Raw genomic sequence first — 18257 nt, 5'->3', positions numbered from 1 at the left:
CTATTTCACACTCCTCATTTACTTTATTGGGTTCAGCCTTTAGTCAAGGTCGAGAGTGCAGTGACAATCTGCAGAAGTGACCTGAGTAATTTATAGTTATCAACAGATAATATGGTAGCTGTAATGGAATCCCCGCACAGCCACCATTGCTATTCAGTGAACTGTATGGCGACTGCAAAGTAATGTGTATTATTCCACACCCACTGCGAGACGGATGCATCCAAGTAATAAACTCTTGTTAGATCTATGCCTGAAACATTTATATTTATAACTTTATCTTGCCTATTATGAAGAACTGAACTTATGTTACATTATGAAGTGAAATAATTATCCCCCTGCTTTACTTTTGTAAAAACTTCTATGAAGGTTAAAATAAATAAAATAAATTAAGTAATATTCTAAACTTACCGGTTTCTTCATCTATGCTAAATCTTCCAAGGCCACTGCCATCTCTGATGGAATACTGAATCTCCCCATCCCTTCCAGAGTCTTCATCCTGAGCTATCACTTGCAACACACTTGTTCCAGTGCGGGAGTTTTCCTTCACAGTTCCAATGACTGCAAAGTCAGGAAAATAAGGAGCGTAGAGATTTTCATTAACATCCACCACTTCAACCTCTACAAAAGAAACGGAAGAGAGGGAAACTGGACGTCCTTTGTCTTTTGCACGCACAGTCAGGTTATAGAACTGCTGTTTCTCGTAATCGAGTTCTTTGTTCAAGCGAATGGTGCCGCTGGTTTTGTCTATTTCAAATCGTCCATTGTAATCGTTCACCAAAGAGTAACGCACTTGACCTCCCAAACCAAGATCTGGGTCGTGAGTTTCTAGCCAAGCTATTACAGTGCCAACTGGCAGATCTTCAAGGACCTTCACACTGTAGCTAGATGGTATGAAAGCTGGAGAACAATCATTCACATCATCCAAAAAAACCTTCAGAGGAACAACAGAAAATTGCTGATGGCCAATCTCAGCTTTGTCCCTGGCCTCTATCTTTAGTGTATAGTTTGCTTTCAATTCCCTGTCTAGCTGGTCAGCCACATAAACTACTCCAGTAGAACTATTGATGGCAAACTGCTGCGTGTCTGTCAATATTGAGTAAGTCACTTCACCGCTAGATCCTAGATCTTTATCTCTAGCTTCTACTTGGATCATTTCTGTACCAATACTCATGCTTTCTAAAATATTAACTGAGTAACTATCCTGTAAAAAAACAGGTCTGTTATCATTTGCATCCTCTACAGTTACAGTCAATAGTCTCCATGTAGATTTCTGGGGATCACCTAAATCATAAATTGTAATGTTAAGGAGATACAGGTCTGTTTTCTCTCGGTCCATGGGCATAAGAACTTTAAGAAGCCCTGTTTCCATGTCAATGTTAAAGCAACTATCTGTATTACCATCAGAAATTGTATAGACCACCTTCCCATTAAATCCAGAGTCCGCATCATAGGCTTTTATTTTCAGGATGCTAGCACCAACTGGAAAGTCCTCTCTAACCGCTACATCAGAGGGAAAGGATTTATCAAAGTGTGGAGCTTGTCTGTTAATTGAATAAAAATCAAGGAAGCCATCTTCCAAATTCAGCTTCACATTTGCTTTTGCCTTCTTGAGCAATTTCTCTGCCAGCTTCTGAGCAACTCTAGTCTCTCTGCAGCTAAAGGTCTTTGAAGACACTTTCCCATGTACTACTGAAATGTTAATGAACATGGCATCAGCAAAATTCTCTCCATCCGTAGCTGTGATCCTAAGGCCGAAAATGCTGTTCTTTATACCAGAATTAACAAGAGACTTTTTAAGTTGCAGCACACCGGAGTCAGGATTTAAATAAAAAATCCCAAGATCATTTCCAGAGATTATTTTGTATTTCACTAGTTCTAACTCATCTATATCTATTGCAGATACAGCAGTGATGTGACCACCAATGGGAAAGTCAGATGAAATCACTCCCTGACAAGCCACTTTCTCAAACAAGGGCTTGTTATCGTTGACATTGCCTATGTATACAGTGACATTCACCTCACTTTCATGACGGTAGGGCGAACCCCAATCAGAGGCTCTGACAATGAACCTGTAGCTCTCCGGAGAGGACTCAAAATCCAGTTCTTCAGAGGTGCTAATAACACCAGTAAACTGATTTATAGTAAAGGGCAGTGAATTCAGACTGGCAATGCTGTATGTTATATAGCCATTTTCTCCCCTGTCCTTGTCAAATGCTGAAACTGACAAAACACTGGTTCCTACAGCAACACTTTCATTGACAAAGGAGCTGTACGAAGGCTGTGTGAACTCTGGAGTGTGATCATTGGCGTCTTCTAACCTGACAATAACTTGTGCTTTTAAATCACCACCTTTGTTTACTACTTCTAACTCATAGAGTTCCTTCTCAATGATTTTTAAAGGGCGAGCGGTGATAATAAGACCTGTCCTGGGATTAATCTTAAAATATTCAGCATCCTGATTAGGAGATATTATATATTCCACACCCTGTGGTTCAGGCATCAACTTAACTATAACTACCGCCACTCCAGGAGGGGAAAATTCACTGATTGACACATCATAAACTTCCTTTTCAAACTTTACTGGGATACTTTCTCTCTTGGGACTAGCGATGTGGACCAGTTTGACTGCAGAAAACTTCTGAGGAGACCCTTTGTCCTTCGCTTGAAGAGTAAGATTGTAACCATAGGGGAAGTTGTCCCAGTCAATGGGTTTTCTCTCTTTGATTTTGTATTCATTAATCCATTTCCCCTCCTTAGCCAGAAAGAACTGTTCTAAGGGGTCTCCAGCTACAATGGAAACAGATTCAATCTCCCCATTAGCTCCTTCATCTAGGTCATCAATGTTAATAACAGCATATGTAGGCTCCTTGTCTAATGGAAAGGGTACATGGGTTACCACACTTATGGCTGGGACGTGTTCGTTTATACGTTCAATATGAACATAAAGCTTGGCAGTGCTGCTTACTCCATTGTTTCCATAAAGTTTCATCCCACGGTCCACAGCCAGAACTTCAAGGTCATATCTGTTTTTCTCATCGTAGTTTAACCGGCCACTTAAAGAGACAACGCCGCTAGTTGGGTGAACTGAAAAGAGATCAACTTTGTTTTTGAAGTAGTAATAGAATTCACCATTGGACCCAATATCTGCATCTGTTGCTGTCACCTGCGCAATACTAGTCCTTAAAGGAGTGCTTTCTGCTATTGTTACAGAGTAAGTGGTTGGTGAAAACAAAGGTCTTAGATCATTCATATCCAAAACCTGGATATTCACTTTTGTCCATGCTTCTAAGTCCTCTCCTCTGACGGACCCTTTTACTATCAATAAATAGTTATCTTGGATTTCTCTGTTTAATATAGCAGAATTCCCACCTTTAGTTCTTATTCTGAGAAAGCAGAAGTCAGCAATTATGACTTCCTCTGCTTTGAAAAAGCCTTCTTCATCGCCAGACACTATCCTATATTTGATATCCCATGAAAGATCTACCAATGTAATGCCCATTCTACTTGGACTGTTGACATAGGTCCTGGCTGCAGAGTTCTCATACACTGTAGCATTGTAAATGGAATGCGTAAAGTGAAAGCCGAGTGGTATTGTCCCGTGAAGCCCCTCGCAAACGCAGGCCAAAAGCTTGACAAGCAGGAGGGTGAGGCAAGACAATGGGGGTCTTGTGCCTGACCAGCAGCCCATAGTCACCTCCATCACATCATTCTTTCATCCTAAGGCAAAAGAAGAGAAAAGAATTATTAATCATAATTAATAATGGGGAGGGGAGAAATCAGCACTGAAAAATGTCATTTAAAAAAAAGTGTTCAGTAACTGCATTATTAAAATTAATACATTCATTGGTGGCAGTCACTCCCGAGTAAATATGGAAGAACTGAAGTAGAGACTGTTAGTCTAATAGTGATTCTGTGATATATTACACTTGTGGGAGGGCATGCCATTATACCAACATACAGGACTATAATTGGATTATAAGAAATAGAAAATCACCAATCCCAAGCATACACACACACACACACACAATAGTAATCAAAGAAAAAGAAAAACACTCACAAAACCGCAAACAGGATAATACAAGACAGGATGAAGACACAGTGACTACAGATCATAATCACTGCTAGTCCACCAGAGCACAGACTTATTAACTTCCAAGGCATGCTACAAAGCCCATCTTTTTGCCCCAGTATTTGAAGCAGGAACGGATGCTATTCAAGGGGGCTATTGCTTTATCTGTAATAATATGGTGGGCAAGTACCAAGTTTTGCGCAGTCTAGAATGGTAAAATAGTACAAGGAACGAACAATGGTACACATAAACACTGACCAGTTCATTACTGTAGTTATATATTCCTATATAAAATAATTAAGAATGAATTAAGATTGCTTACGTACATACACACACCCATACGAAGAGTATGATAAAGAGGTTTCAAAGCAGTTTTCAAATCAGGAAATGTCAAAGTTAAGGTTCTTTGAAAGACATTAACTCTGCCCCCTCATGCACATATATTGCAGTACAATCTGCAATTACATGAGCACATACTTTGTTTTTTTCATGTGCCTTCTCTGCTTCGTTCTGTGTGCATGTAATATAATGCACAGTGAATGAGACAGGTTTTAAACATTTTTATCCTCGTATTCAATAGTTGCTGGTTGTCTCTGTAGTAGGAAGAGAGCCCGAGACATAAGCTCTTGTACCAGAGGCCTGGTATGAGGCCTGACCTAAAGTAATGGTCATAACTTGCTAATATAAAGCAAAGTTAAGTTGTGAGCAAGAGGCAGGCCCTGCTCTCAGAATCTGGCAAGAACAGGGCTGATATTGCAGAAACAAGTTCCTAAGTCGTGCTAGGCATAAGGATATATAAGCAAACACATTCCAAAAAGGTAGTACCAAAACATCTCGATACCACATACAATCCCCAAAGATAACAGGAACACACTGACCCCTCCGAAAGATAAGTTCAGGATGACAGCATAATGTATAAAGATGTTTTGATTGAACCAACACGTCCAAGGTAATGGGTGGCAACCAAATAAGTCAGGGGATGGTACCTAGATACGTCAGGGGTAATACGTAGTTTGTTTGTATCTGTGTATAAAGATGTATGTCAGAGGGAGCGTCTTTGTCTGGCCAAGGGGAGAGTGGGAAGTCCTGCCATTCACTGAGCTGGTCCATTGTCACGAGCATACATGTGTTAGTGTATCTGTAACATTGAGCCAGGGCATTAGCACTGTGCTTCATCAGCAATAAACCTGACCAAGTTCCTTCGCAGAAAACTGAGTCTGTGCATTTATTGGGCAGTTCAATCGGAGCCTGCTGTACCGGCTATCTGGCCAGAGTCAGTACAGCATGCAGAGAGAACACACACATGCAGCCGAACATCTGACCACAGTCTCATTAACTGCACACTGTCCAAACTTCATATTCCTGGGGAACATCTTTGGAATTTCTAAATGTTATAGATCACAATTTCCTAACTAAAAGTGTTGCATCCAACACAAGGGAATTCTGTATTACACTTCATCTTGACCGATAAAGAGGAACTGATCACAGAACTAAAAATTAACAGTAGTTTAGGTACAAGTGATCATTACTTGATCCCATTTATAATGTGCAAACACAACAAAGTCCAGACCAGTGATTTATATACTTGGTGTTTTAAAAAGGCCAATTTCACAAAGCTGAAAACAATTATGGGTCAAATCATAGAATCATAGAGTATCAGGGTTGGAAGGGACCTCAGGAGGTCATCTAGTCCAACCCCCTGCTCAAAGCAGGACTGATCCCCAACTAAATCATCCCAGCCAGGGCTTTGTCAAGCCTGACCTTAAAAACTTCTAAGGAAGGAGATTCCACCACCTCCCTAGGTAACACATTCCAGTGTTTCACCACCCTCCTAGTGAAAAAGTTTTTCCTAATATCCAACCTAAACCTCCCCCACTCCAACTTGAGACCATTACTCCTTGTTCTGCCATCTGCTACCACTGAGAACAGTCTTGATCCATCCTCTTTGGAATCCCCTTTCAGGTAGTTGAAAGCAGCTATCAAATCCCCACTAATTCTTCTCTTCCGCAGATTAAGCAAGCCCAGTTCCCTCAGCCTCTCCTCATAACTCATGTGTTCCAGTTCCCTAATCATTTTTGTTGCCCTCCGCTGGACTCTTTCCAATTTATCCACATCCCTCTTGCAGTGTGGGGCCCAAAACTGGACACATACTCCAGACGAGGCCTCACCGATGTCAAATAGAGGGGAACGATCAAGTCCCTCGATCTGCTGGCAATGCCCCTACTTATACAGCCCAAAATGCCATTGGCCTTCTTGGCAACAAGGGCACATTGTTGACTCATATCCAGCTTCTTGTCCACTGTAACCCCTAGGTCCTTTTCTGCAGAACTGCTGCCGAGCCATTCAGTCCTTAGTCTGTAGCGGTGCATGGGATTCTTCCGTCCTAAGTGCAGGACTCTGCACTTGTCCTGGTTGAACCTCATCAGATTTCTTTTGACCCAATCCTCTAATTTGTCTAGGTTTCTCTGTATCCTATCCCTACCCTCCAGCGTATCTACCTCTCCTCCCAGTTTAGTGTCATCTGCAAACTTGCTGAGGGTGTAATCCACACCATCCTCCAGATCATTTATGAAGATACAGAACAAAACTGGCCGGAGGACCGACCCTTGGGGCACTCCATTTGATACCGGCTGCCAACTAGACATGGAGCCATTGATCACTACCCGTTGAGCCCGACAATCTAACCAACTTTCTATCCACCTTATAGTCCATTCATCCAGCCCATACTTTTTTAGCTTGCTGGCAAGAATACTATGGGAGACCATGTCAAAAGCTTTGCTAAAGTCAAGGAACAACACATCCACCGCTTTCCCCTCATCCACAGAGCCAGTTATCTCGTCATAGAAGGCAATTAGATTAGTCAGGCATGACTTTCCCTTGGTGAATCCATGATGACTTTTCCTGATCACTTTCCTCTCCTCTAAGTGCTTCAGAACTGATTCCTTGAGGACCTGCTCCACGATTTTTCCAGGGACTGAGGTGAGGCTGACTGGCCTGTAGTTCCCAGGATCCTCCTTCTTCCCTTTTTTAAAGATGGGCACTACATTAGCCTTTTTCCAGTCGTCCAGGACGTCCCCGGATCGCCATGAGTTTTCAAAGATAATGGCCAATGGCTCTGCAATCACATCCGCCAACTCCTTTAGCACTCTCGGATGCAACGCATCTGGTCCCATGGACTTGTGCTTGTCCAGCTTTTCTAAATAGTCCCGAACCACTTCTTTCTCCACAGAGGGCTGGTCACCTCCTCCCCATGCTGTGCTGCCCAGTGCAGTAGTCTGGGAGCTGACCTTGTTTGTGAAGGCAGAGGCAAAAAAAGCATGGAGTACATTAGCTTTTTCCACATCCTCGGTCACTAGGTTGCCTCCCTCATTCAGTAAGGGGCCCACACTTTCCTTGACTTTCTTCTTGTTGCTAACATACCTGAAGAAACCCTTCTTGTTACTCTTAACATCTCTTGCTAGCTGCAACTCCAAGTGTGATTTGGCCTTCCTGATTTCACTCCTGCATGCCTGAGCAATATTTTTATACTCTTCCCTGGTCATTTGTCCAATCTTCCACTTCTTGTAAGCTTCTTTTTTGTGTTTAAGATCAGCAAGGATTTCACTGTTAAGCCAAGCTGGTCGCCTGCTATATTTACTATTCTTTCTACACATTGGGATGGTTTGTTCCTGTAACCTCAATAAGGATTCTTTAAAATACAGCCAGCTCTCCTGGACTCCTTTCCCCCTCATGTTATTCTCCCAGGGGATCCTACCCATCAGTTCCCGGAGGGAGTCAAAGTCTGCTTTTCTGAAGTCCAGGGTCCGTATTCTGCTGCTCTCCTATCTTCCTTGTGTTAGGATCCTGAACTCATGGTCATTGCCTCCCAGGTTCCCATCCACTTTTGCTTCCCCAACTAATTCTTCCCGATTTGTGAGCAGCAGGTCAAGAAGAGCTTTGCCCCTAGTTGGTTCCTCCAGCACTTGCACCAGGAAATTATTCCCTACACTTTCCAAAAAACTTCCTGGATTGTCTGTGCACCACTGTATTGCTCTCCCAGCAGATATCAGGGTGATTGAAGTCTCCCATCAGTTGTGAGGAATAATTTAATCAGAAAAATATGAATGATAATTGGGAATTGTTTAAGAACCCTTAACTAGATGCCCAACAAGCTGCAATTGAGGAGAAAGACGGTATTGGTTAAAGAAATTACCTGGTTTAGAGCGGAGGCGAAGGCAATTATAAAAAATTAAATATATTTAAACGTAACAAATGAAAGAAAATTTAAGTTGATAGTAATGAATATAAATCAAAAAGCTAAGAACTGTAGAAAATTGATCAGGAAAGCAAAAGGGACACAAGGAGAAATTTATAGCCAGCAGAGTTAAGGACAAAACCGCCTTCTTATTAACCATATTAGGAACAAAAGAGAGTCTTAATTGTGGTATTGGTCCACTACTAGGTCGAAATGCTATAATTATCAATGAAAATGCAGAACAGGGTAGAAATATTCAATAAATATCCCTGTTCTGTATTGTTGTGGGGAGGGCAGGGGAAAACACATGGGGGAAACAGATGATATAGTCATATAATATGATAATGCGTTTTCCATTATACTGGTATCTCAGGAGGATGGTAAACAGCAGCTGCTAAAGTTAAAGTTCGACATTTTTAATTCAGCAGGTCCAAGTAACATAGAGCACTGGAGAAATTCCAGAAGATTGGAATAAAGCTAATATTATGCCAATATTTTAAAAGGGTAAATGGGATGATCTGGGTAATTATATGCCTGTCCGTCTGACACTGATCCCCAGCCAGACACTGGAAAGGCTGATACAGAACTCAATTAATAAAGAATTAAAGGATGGTAATATAACCAGTGCCAATCAATGTGGGTTTTATGAAAAATTTATCCTCTCAGAATAACTTGATATCTTTTTGTGATGAGATTAAAGTTTGGCTGATAAGAGGTAATAGTCATGATGTAACTGACAATTTGATTAAAAACTAGAATGATATAAATTGACATGGCACACATTAAGTGGATTAAAAGATGGCTAACTGATAGATCTCAAAATGTTGCTGTAAACAGGGAATCATCACTGAGCAGGTGGCTTTCTAGTGGGGTCCCACAGGGATCATTTCTTGGCTATACACTATTTAACATTTTTATCAATGACCTGGAAGAAAACAAAATCATCACTACAAAAATTAGGGGAGAGGTAAGTACTGAAGAGGACAGGTCACTGATACAGAGAGATCTGGATCACATGGTAAGCTGAGCACAAGCAAACAATATGTGTTTTAACATAGCTAAATGTTCATATAAGCATTTAGGAAAAAAGAATATGTAAGCCTCGCCTACAAGATGGGGAACTGTCCTCGGAAGCCATGACTCTGAAAAAGATTTGGGGGTCACAGTGGATAACAAGAGTGTCCAGTGGAATGCTGTGGGCAACCGGGCAACAGGAGACTCTCAAATAGGAGCACAGAGGTTACTGTACCTCTGTATTTGGCACTGTTACAACTGCTGCTGGAACACTGTGTCCAGTTCTGATGTCCACACTTCAAGAAGGATGTTGAAAAATTGGAGAAGTTTCAGAGAAAAGCCACGAGAATGATTAAAGGATTAGAAAACCTGCCTTATAGTGATAGACTCAAGGAGGTCAATCTATTTAGCTTAACAAAGAGAAGCTTAAGGGGGGGACTTAATTAGTCTATAAGTACTTACGCTGGGAGGAAATATTTAATAATGGGCTCTTTAATCTAGCAGAGAAAAGTATAATATGATCCATTGGCTGGATACTGAAGCTAGACAAATTCAAACTGGAAATAAGGTATACATTTTTAACAGTGTGGGTTATTAACTCCTGGAACAATTTACCAAGGATTGTGGTGGATTCAACATTGCTGACAACCTGTAAAATCAAGATTGGATGTTTTTCTAGATCTGCTCTAGGAACTATTCTGCGGGAGTTCTTTGGCCTTCTAGCTTTGGAATCTATGAATGAGGCAGGGGTCTTCAAGACCTCTGCCCTAGGTTTGAACATCCTGTCCACCAACAGCTTAAATGCATTCTCATTCACTATATAGACCAACTAACACAAACTTTCTTAGATACACCTACTAGGGAATTACAAGACTGTGTGTGTACTGCAGTTGGTTTCCTTCTTGATTTGTCTTGTTTTCTCAAAAAACAAGCAGAGGTGTTGGAACTTGGGGCGCTCTCGCACCCCCTGGCTTGAAGTGGTTTCCATCATGTACAGTGTTTACAGGTTGGTTCAATGCCTCTCAGTAGCTCCACTATATAAATTGTTCCAGCACCCCTGAAAACAAGCAGCAGATTTCTTTTACAAATCTGTTTTTAAACTTTATCCCAAGCTGAATACCAAGATATTTCAAGTATATTCACTTATTTACTACCATTACACTCCATATTATGAATTTCTACAAGAAGTTTATAAAACATAAAAACAGAATAATATATATTGCTGAAACATACTGAGAGTTACTGTTCAATGACATTTTCAATATTGTTTCCACTTGATACTTTCTTCTTTTAAAAAAGATTTAGCTAATTCATTAGTAAATTTACAAAAAAGAATGACGACTCCCTGTATATAGATCCTGACCCAAAAGCTATTTAAATCGATGGAAATCTTTCTACTGACTTCAAATGGCTTGGAGTGTGCCCATAATGAACACAAAATGGAAAGTTAACATTAAAAAACGGATTGTTTTTCAGGCATCCTAAGAGTGTTTGTTGCTAATTACTTTCATAGCTAGGAGTGAAAATCCTAAAAGCCCCTTTTAAAAGACAATTACTATAAGCCCCACATTGCTCTTATTTTAATAGAAAAGGAAAGAGTTCAAAGCTGCTTGAAACTGTAATAAAGGAAATGTCAGAACATAGGGCAGAAAGGGGCAGGAAGAGTTGTTGGTAATGATAATCCAAACGCTATGCAGCCTTCCTAGATTGCTGGAGCCCTTCATAGGAATACAATAGTGCAAGCTCAGAGTGAAGTTTCCTTTTTTCCTCTTGGTTCCAACAATCCGGGCTGCAACTAGCACTAGTCTAGACCAGATTGGGCGGGGTGGGAGTGTGGGGGGGGGAGAGAGACTTGGCTAGTGTAACCATGCACCTGAATGAACCTTTAACGCAGCACCATCATCCACACAGTTATTGCAATGGGGAGGTATGAACTGAGTGCTCAGCAACCTCCGGGCTGATTTTGTCTACTGTGGCAGACACTTTTGACCCAGAAGATCACCCTACCACTAAAGAGTGAATTTTACTATTTGAAGGAAGTGATATACATGCTTCTTGGATCAATTCTGACTATCCTTAACAAGTGCCAGTCAAGGGGCAGTCCGTTCTTTGAGACCCTTTAAGCAAAATAAAAAGTGCCTCCATCAGATTAGCTTCTTTATCAGACAGCTGTAGTAGGCTCATATATTCTTTGGCAGACCAGCTACTAGAGGGAGACAAAGACCACATTGTCATGGGCTGAGATGGCCTTTCTACCAGCCAGCTGGCTGGGTAAGGTCATTTATGGAATTTGTCAGATTGGAGGACAGCTGCCACCACAGTTGAGAATTCCCTCAGAACTGCCATGAGACCGAAGGACAAAGCAGCATGTTGAAAGGAAAGAGAAATGATCTGTACCTCAAATTCCACATACACCTCAAGGATAGGACAAACCCCACCCACCACTTATCCTCAGAATGAGCTCCCACTACTGAGAGAAGAAGCTTGACCCCGTTCCTAGAGGACACAGGTACAATTCTGGGATAAAAATAAACAGTTTTTGTCCAGCTTTACCAACACCAAGTTTGTTCCTTTTCCTCAGAGCCCTGGACTCTGAAGAACTAGGACTTGAACAGTGATCTGCTGAGAGAGTGGCCTATAACACTAGACAGCTGTAAAGTTTTTCTTCCCAGCATGTGCGTTTAAACTTCACATTAGCATTCTAATGGTGCCGTTTTATATTCTGAAACCATGCTCTCTAAATCAATAATTTAACAACTGATGAGTGCACGTGGGAATTGGGCTTTACTGCCCTACAGAGTCTAATGACAGCATGTTGGAGGCAGTAGAATTCTCATTCTTGATCCATGCTGAAGTCTAAAGAACTCGTAGCCACGTAACATATCTGAAGTATGAGCAGCAATGCAAGATTTTGTTAGACAGAAGCACCCTCAATCTTACTGATAACTCATTCCTGTCACTTAAACTACTCAGGATGATGAGGTTAGATAACTGTTTGAACAATGTCACCAAGGCCCCAATCCCGCGGTTTCACTCAGGCAGATCCCTGCACTCACAGGGAGCCCTTCTGATTTCAGTGGGGCTCCACATTGGTACAGGGAGGACATCTTGCTTCTGGCAAAACTGGGAACCACATATGTGCATTTCACCAAAATAAAGGTCATAACAGGCAATAACGAAAGATTTCTGTCATGATCTGTTGTCTATATTGTAATGAACTCACTAGTGTGTATTTATACCACTGCCCTTAACTGGAAGGAAACTGCTTAACCGTATGTCTAGGCTCAAAGCTCATTTTTAGCACCAACAGGAGTAGAGTGATTTGGGAGCAGAAGGTCCAGAATTGTATTCCTGCCACCAAACCACCACAGTAAACGATTGTGAAAGTCAAGCTGTAGGTTGCCACAGATTCTTTACAGCATTTACCTACTTACACAAGCCTGATAATCTGCATTTTGTCAAATGCAATACGATGCAATGTGAAAAATCAGAACATTAAAGGTGTCTGGCAATGAGAAGTAACATACGTGTTCCTTTCATGACCCCCCAACAATAGCTCAAAACAGATTAGCAGGAAGCAATGGTGATACTGGCTAGGAAAAGAAATAAACATTGAAAACTGGAATTCACGTTGCACTACAAGGCATTAGAAAACTAATGTTTGACCCCAAAACACAGCAGAGAGAGAAAGAGACTGATAGTAGATATGCTACTGACAAGAAAATGACTTTTCCCAGAGAGTAATCCCTTTGCAACAGTAAATTCTAACCTCCGTCATAGCAGCAAATCTTTCAGCCGCCTGACTGTAACCTTGCAGGAGAAAAGCCCACTCAGCATGAAAGAAGTGTAATTCAAGACAGCCCCAAAGAAGTGAAGATTCAACCACCCAGGAATGTGTTATGAATAGCTTGCTTTATTTTATACCAGGTGCGGGTGGGGATATTTCCATATACCAGTTAATGTCAAGTATCAGTTCGTCATCAAATACTTCAAACTTGTGAACGTGATTTCAGTCATTCTTTGTCGTCTTAAGATGCTGGTGCGGTGGTAGGGCCTTTCAAATCCCTTTCACACACACACACACACACACACGGCTTGGGGAAAGGAGAAAAAAGAAAAAGGAATAATTTGCTGCCATGTGAGCTGTGTCAGAAAGAGAATTCCAGAGAGCGATCTTACAAAGGGATTTTAGCTTGTTCCTTGGTGGTCCATTTGGCTAGAAACAAAGAATGATCAACAGTTTTCGTGCCTTGTAGGTACCCAATTCCCCCGCCCCAACCCTGGCACCTACTTTTTAATCCCTGTCAACTATTTTGAAACGGGGAAGCTACTGAGCAGTTTCAATTCATCAAGTTATTTCATAGTGCTACCAGTCAGAGGTCAGTATTTTAATTATTTGTTTTTAAAAAGCTTTAACCAGTATATCTATTTTGATTATGATACTTTTGAGTTTTGTATTGAAACTTCATCCTATACAAGGTATGGCTATAGGAAATTTTGAAAGAATGCATCTCTTTTAGTATTTCCACAATTAGCCCATTATTATTAAATTAACTGTACAATCCACAACAAACTAGGTGCTTTACAGATACATAGAACAGGGGTGGGCAAACTACAACCCAGGGGCGGCCCTCCAGATCTTTCAATTCAGCCCTTGACATCCCACTGGGGAGCAGGATCCGGGGCTTGCCCCGCTCTGCACAGCTCCCAGAAGCAGCAGCATGTCCCCGCTCCTGCTCCTATTAATGGGGCAGGCAGGAGTCTCCACATGCTGCCCCTGCCTCAAGTGCCACCCCGGCAGCTCCCACTGGCTGGAAACCACGGCCAATGGGAGCTGCAGGGGTGGCACCTGTGGACAGGGCAGCACGCAGAGCCACCTGGCTGTGCCTCCAAGAAGGAGGTGGAGCAGGGACATGCCGCTGCTTCTGGGAGCTGCTTGAGGTAAGCAACCCCCAAAGCCTGCACCCCTGACCCCCTCCTGTGCCCCAGCCCCCTGCACCACCCCAATCCCCCTCCTATCCTCCAAATCCCTTGGTCCCAGCCAAGAGCACCCTCCTGCACCCCCCCAACCCCTCATCCTCAGCCCCACCCCAGAGCCCGTAGCCCCAGCCTGAGCCCTCACCCCCTCCCAAACCCCAACTCCCAATTTTGTGAGCATTCACGGCCCACCATACAAATTTCCATACCCAGATGTGGCCCTCAGGTCAAAAAGTTTGCCCACCCCTGATATAGAAGGTAGTCTCCTATTATTATCATTTTAATTGTGGTAGCACCCATGATCCCCCAGTCATGGACCAGGACCCCATTGTGCTAGGAGCTGTACAAACACAAAAGTAAAAGAAAAGTTTACGATCTAAGTTTCAAACAAGGAATAACAGGTGAATACAGAGAGACAGGCAGTGGAGCACAAGGAAACAAGGTCTTATTCTACGGCAGTTCTGCAAAGTTCTGTTATGCTCATGCTTAACTTTACCCCTCTCAGCATTCATGGGATTTCAACTGGATTACTCTCGTACATAAATCGAAATGCAAGCCTGCAGGACTGGGTTGTAGGTAAGCCAATATAAAAAGCTAGGAAAGGGGTGGGAGTCAATATAATGCAGTGTGAATGAGAAGCATCTTGTAGTTCCACCATGTTTAATAATGATTTACACTAACCCAGATGGTGGGGTACTGGAATAACCGTTACTGTTAGAGAAACGGAGGACAGGCTGGAGGCACAGTTGATACGGTCAGGGAGGCTGTACTCCAGGAGTAAGGAGTCAGGAAGAAGACCCAAAGGCAGAAGAACAAAAAGACACAGGAAAGGGAGTCCAGAGTCATGTGGCTTCGGTGAAGTGAAGTGGGTGCGAGGGGGTGCAGGTGGGGTTGAGACAAGAACAGAAAAGTACTGGACATTTTACTGGAGAACTACACATGAGGTAAAAGGATGGTCTTGTGGTTCAGGCACTGAGACACAAGAGATCAGGAGTCAGTCCCTGACTGCCACAGACTTTTCGTCAGAGCTTGGACAAATCTCAATCTCTATCTCTTACTTTCCCCTCTGTAAAATAAATGGGGAAACTAATATTTATTTTATCTATAACTTATGTTTTAGTGCTTTCCAGAATAGGGATGGACTTAAGCATGCACTTAAAGCTAACTGCATGCTTAAGTGCTTCCCCAAAACTGATTTTAAGTCCTTTGGAGCAGAGATTGTTTGTACAGAGCCTAGTACACTTGGGGCCCCATCTTATTTGGGGCCTTCAAACGCTTTGGGTGAAATTTCAAAAACACCTAACTGGTTTGGAAGCCTGAGGCCAATTTTCAAAAGTGACCAGGCACTTCGTACCCTAAATCTTACTGACTTTCAATGAGATTATAGGCTCCCAAATGCCTAAACCACTTTTGAAAATGAGATGTAGGCTCCTAAATCAATTAGGCACATGGGACACGAATATCTGAAAGGAGGCACAGCAAAAAAAAGTTTGAGAACCTTTGTCTTAAGCCACCTAAGGTGAGCAAATCCAGTCACCGTGAATGGAATATTTTAACATACTATTTTTGATATACAATGGAATCTTGATTGATCTTTGTCCGTCCTACCCTCACTGAGCTAACCAAGCCACAATTCACTGTTTCCACACTTCATCAGTAGTCTGACACCCAGCAACAAAGGCAAGTGCTCGATTCTGCAGCTCTTCTGAGTGCAGGAACTTCCATGCCATCCACACTAAGAGGGTATGTCTCTTTGCCCCCCCTCTGTGCCAAGACTATGTATGCATGTTTATTAATCTGCTATTGCCTTCAAGCTAATGGAGAAGGTTCCTTTCACTCAAGCTGTGGAGGCCCTTGGTTTTAGTACCCGGCATGTTTTCACAAATACACACACACCCTGCATGCCCACTGCAAGTTCATCTCCTGAGTAAAAATTCAAAGGAGTGGTGCTTTGTATTTTAAAATGGGTTTATTGTTTGGTTGGGGTTTTTTTAAGCAAACAGGCATTTATTAGTTTGTTTGAAAAAAAAACAAACCAATACTTCCAATATAAATCCTATGTTAATTAACGTTTCCAGGATAAAGAGTGAGATCAGGAACAAAACTTAAAAGCATAAAATTAGTAACAAAGACATCATGATTTCAACTGGAGGTACAGACATTCTCTTTCCAGGAAAAATGGTAAAGGGGTTACCGTTTAGGAGTCAACGAACCAGTGTTACTGAGATCCTGCAGTTATTTCTCTCATGAAAGTATGCCGGACACTACAATGTAGTATCTGCTGAAAACTGCTCAGTACTTCATGATGACCATTTTCTGTGATATAAAATAAGATACCTCTTAATATATACCTTAGATAACTACCTTGGAAAAACTAAATTACTTGACATTAAAGAAAATCCCCTAAAATAGTATAAATTTCGTTTATGGGCCAGTTTCATATGTTAAAAAAGTACCATTTTTCTTTTATCCCTCGTTAACACAGCCATATCCTCCCTTCGGTTGAGGCTTCTAATTTCCTCAGCTATCAACAGGAGCTATGTTCCCTTTAACGTGTGCGCCTGCATAGGGGCCACTAAGGACCACGTATTTAATTAGCAGAGCCACTAAGGCATGCACACTGCACTCAGGGGTGTAGCCACAGGTGGGCCCGGAAGATGGCAGTGGGGAAGGTGGGGGGTGGTGATGGGGGAGCTTGGGGCACGCGGGGCTGCGGCCACTCCCCCAACCCCAGGGCTGCAGCGTGGTAAGGAGAGACGCCTCTCCCCCCATCTCCAGCCCCACCCCAGAGCCTGCACCCCCAGCCAGAGCCCTCAACCTCCTCATCCCAACCCTCTGCCCCAGCCACACTCCAAATCCCTCAGCCCCACCCAGTCCATACATCACCTCCATATTGGTGCACATAACAAAATTCATTCTGCACATGGATGGGAAAAATTAAAGAAACATCAAACAGGAGCACTGCATGAAGAACAAGCAGAGAACAGCATGACTGAGTTGCACTGGCTGCAGAAATTTCGCAACACACATCCTTTCTCCTTGCAAGGAGCTTTGTGTTCTAGTTAAATAGGCTAAACATTAGAGCAGGTATGGAAAGCTTCAAATTTAACTCTGCTGGAACACCAGGACTATTCAAAAACATCCTGTTATCTACTTCCTGAAAGTATTACAAACACTGGGCAAAGTTCTCAGAAGCACCTACATCCCATTAACTTTCTGAAACCCAGAGCCAGTGACAATTTTGAAAGTGGGATTTAGGTGCTTTTGAAGAAGTTGTCCATTAATTCACTAATCCTCAGACACCTCTGCAGGAAAGGAAAATATTGGTTTTCCCATTGTACAGATTAGGAAACCAAGACCATTGGCTTTGCCCAAGGGCACACAACAAATCAGTGGCTGAGACAAGATTAGGAATCAAGATATCCAGATGTCCCAGCAACATGCTCAATCTGCCAGGTCACCCTGCCTCTCTACAACACATTATAATGTCAGCAAAGTTCAGTTCAGAAATGTTTCACAATACAATAGTGCTAAAGCATACTACAGGTGTCACAATTTCAAAAGAAAGGGTCACGCCATTATTCTGCCCCCTCCCTCCCGTTTTTTACAGTGGCTGCTATTTGACACAACATTTATCCACAGCATGGTATCTGAGAAACTGCATTATTAGTTCCCTGTACTCAGAGTAGAAGAAAGCTACAGCAGTATCTCAGACTCTGCTCCATGGGAACTGTTGCCCATATAATGACAAACAATGTAAAAAGAAAAAAGTCTGACCCCATTATACCTGTGAAAAACTAGCGGCAAATTCCAATACCTCTTCTCCATTGTAAATGGGCTTATCACCTCAATACCCTATCACTTTCCAATGGCTTTCCTAGAGTCAGTGATTATCTGTGACCAAAAGCCAAACTGGGGAGGGGGAGGGAAGGGGGGAAAGGAGGTAGTACTCTGCAAAGCTCC

The 18257-nt window shown here is 42.3% G+C and overlaps 1 protein-coding gene across 1 annotated transcript in view; it reads right to left on the bottom strand.

Moving 5' to 3' along the window:
• FAT3 (FAT atypical cadherin 3) overlaps nucleotides 1-18257 on the bottom strand; it is a 561724-nt gene that overhangs the window by 433626 nt on the left and 109841 nt on the right. The window contains exons 2-3 of the mRNA XM_084627262.1: nucleotides 16489-16610; nucleotides 409-3717 (exon numbers count right to left, since the gene is read on the bottom strand). Of these exons, the coding sequence (XP_084483388.1) occupies nucleotides 409-3700 (3292 nt within the window). The 5' untranslated portion in view covers nucleotides 3701-3717; nucleotides 16489-16610. The remainder of the gene's footprint in view (nucleotides 1-408; nucleotides 3718-16488; nucleotides 16611-18257) is intronic.

The sequence above is a fragment of the Lepidochelys olivacea genome (genome assembly GCF_965140295.1).
Source record: "Lepidochelys olivacea isolate rLepOli2 genome assembly, chromosome: 1".
Lineage (NCBI taxonomy): Eukaryota > Metazoa > Chordata > Testudines > Cheloniidae > Lepidochelys > Lepidochelys olivacea.
The sequence above is the reverse complement of the archived record's forward strand: the minus strand, read 5'-3'. Positions and strand labels throughout refer to the sequence as shown.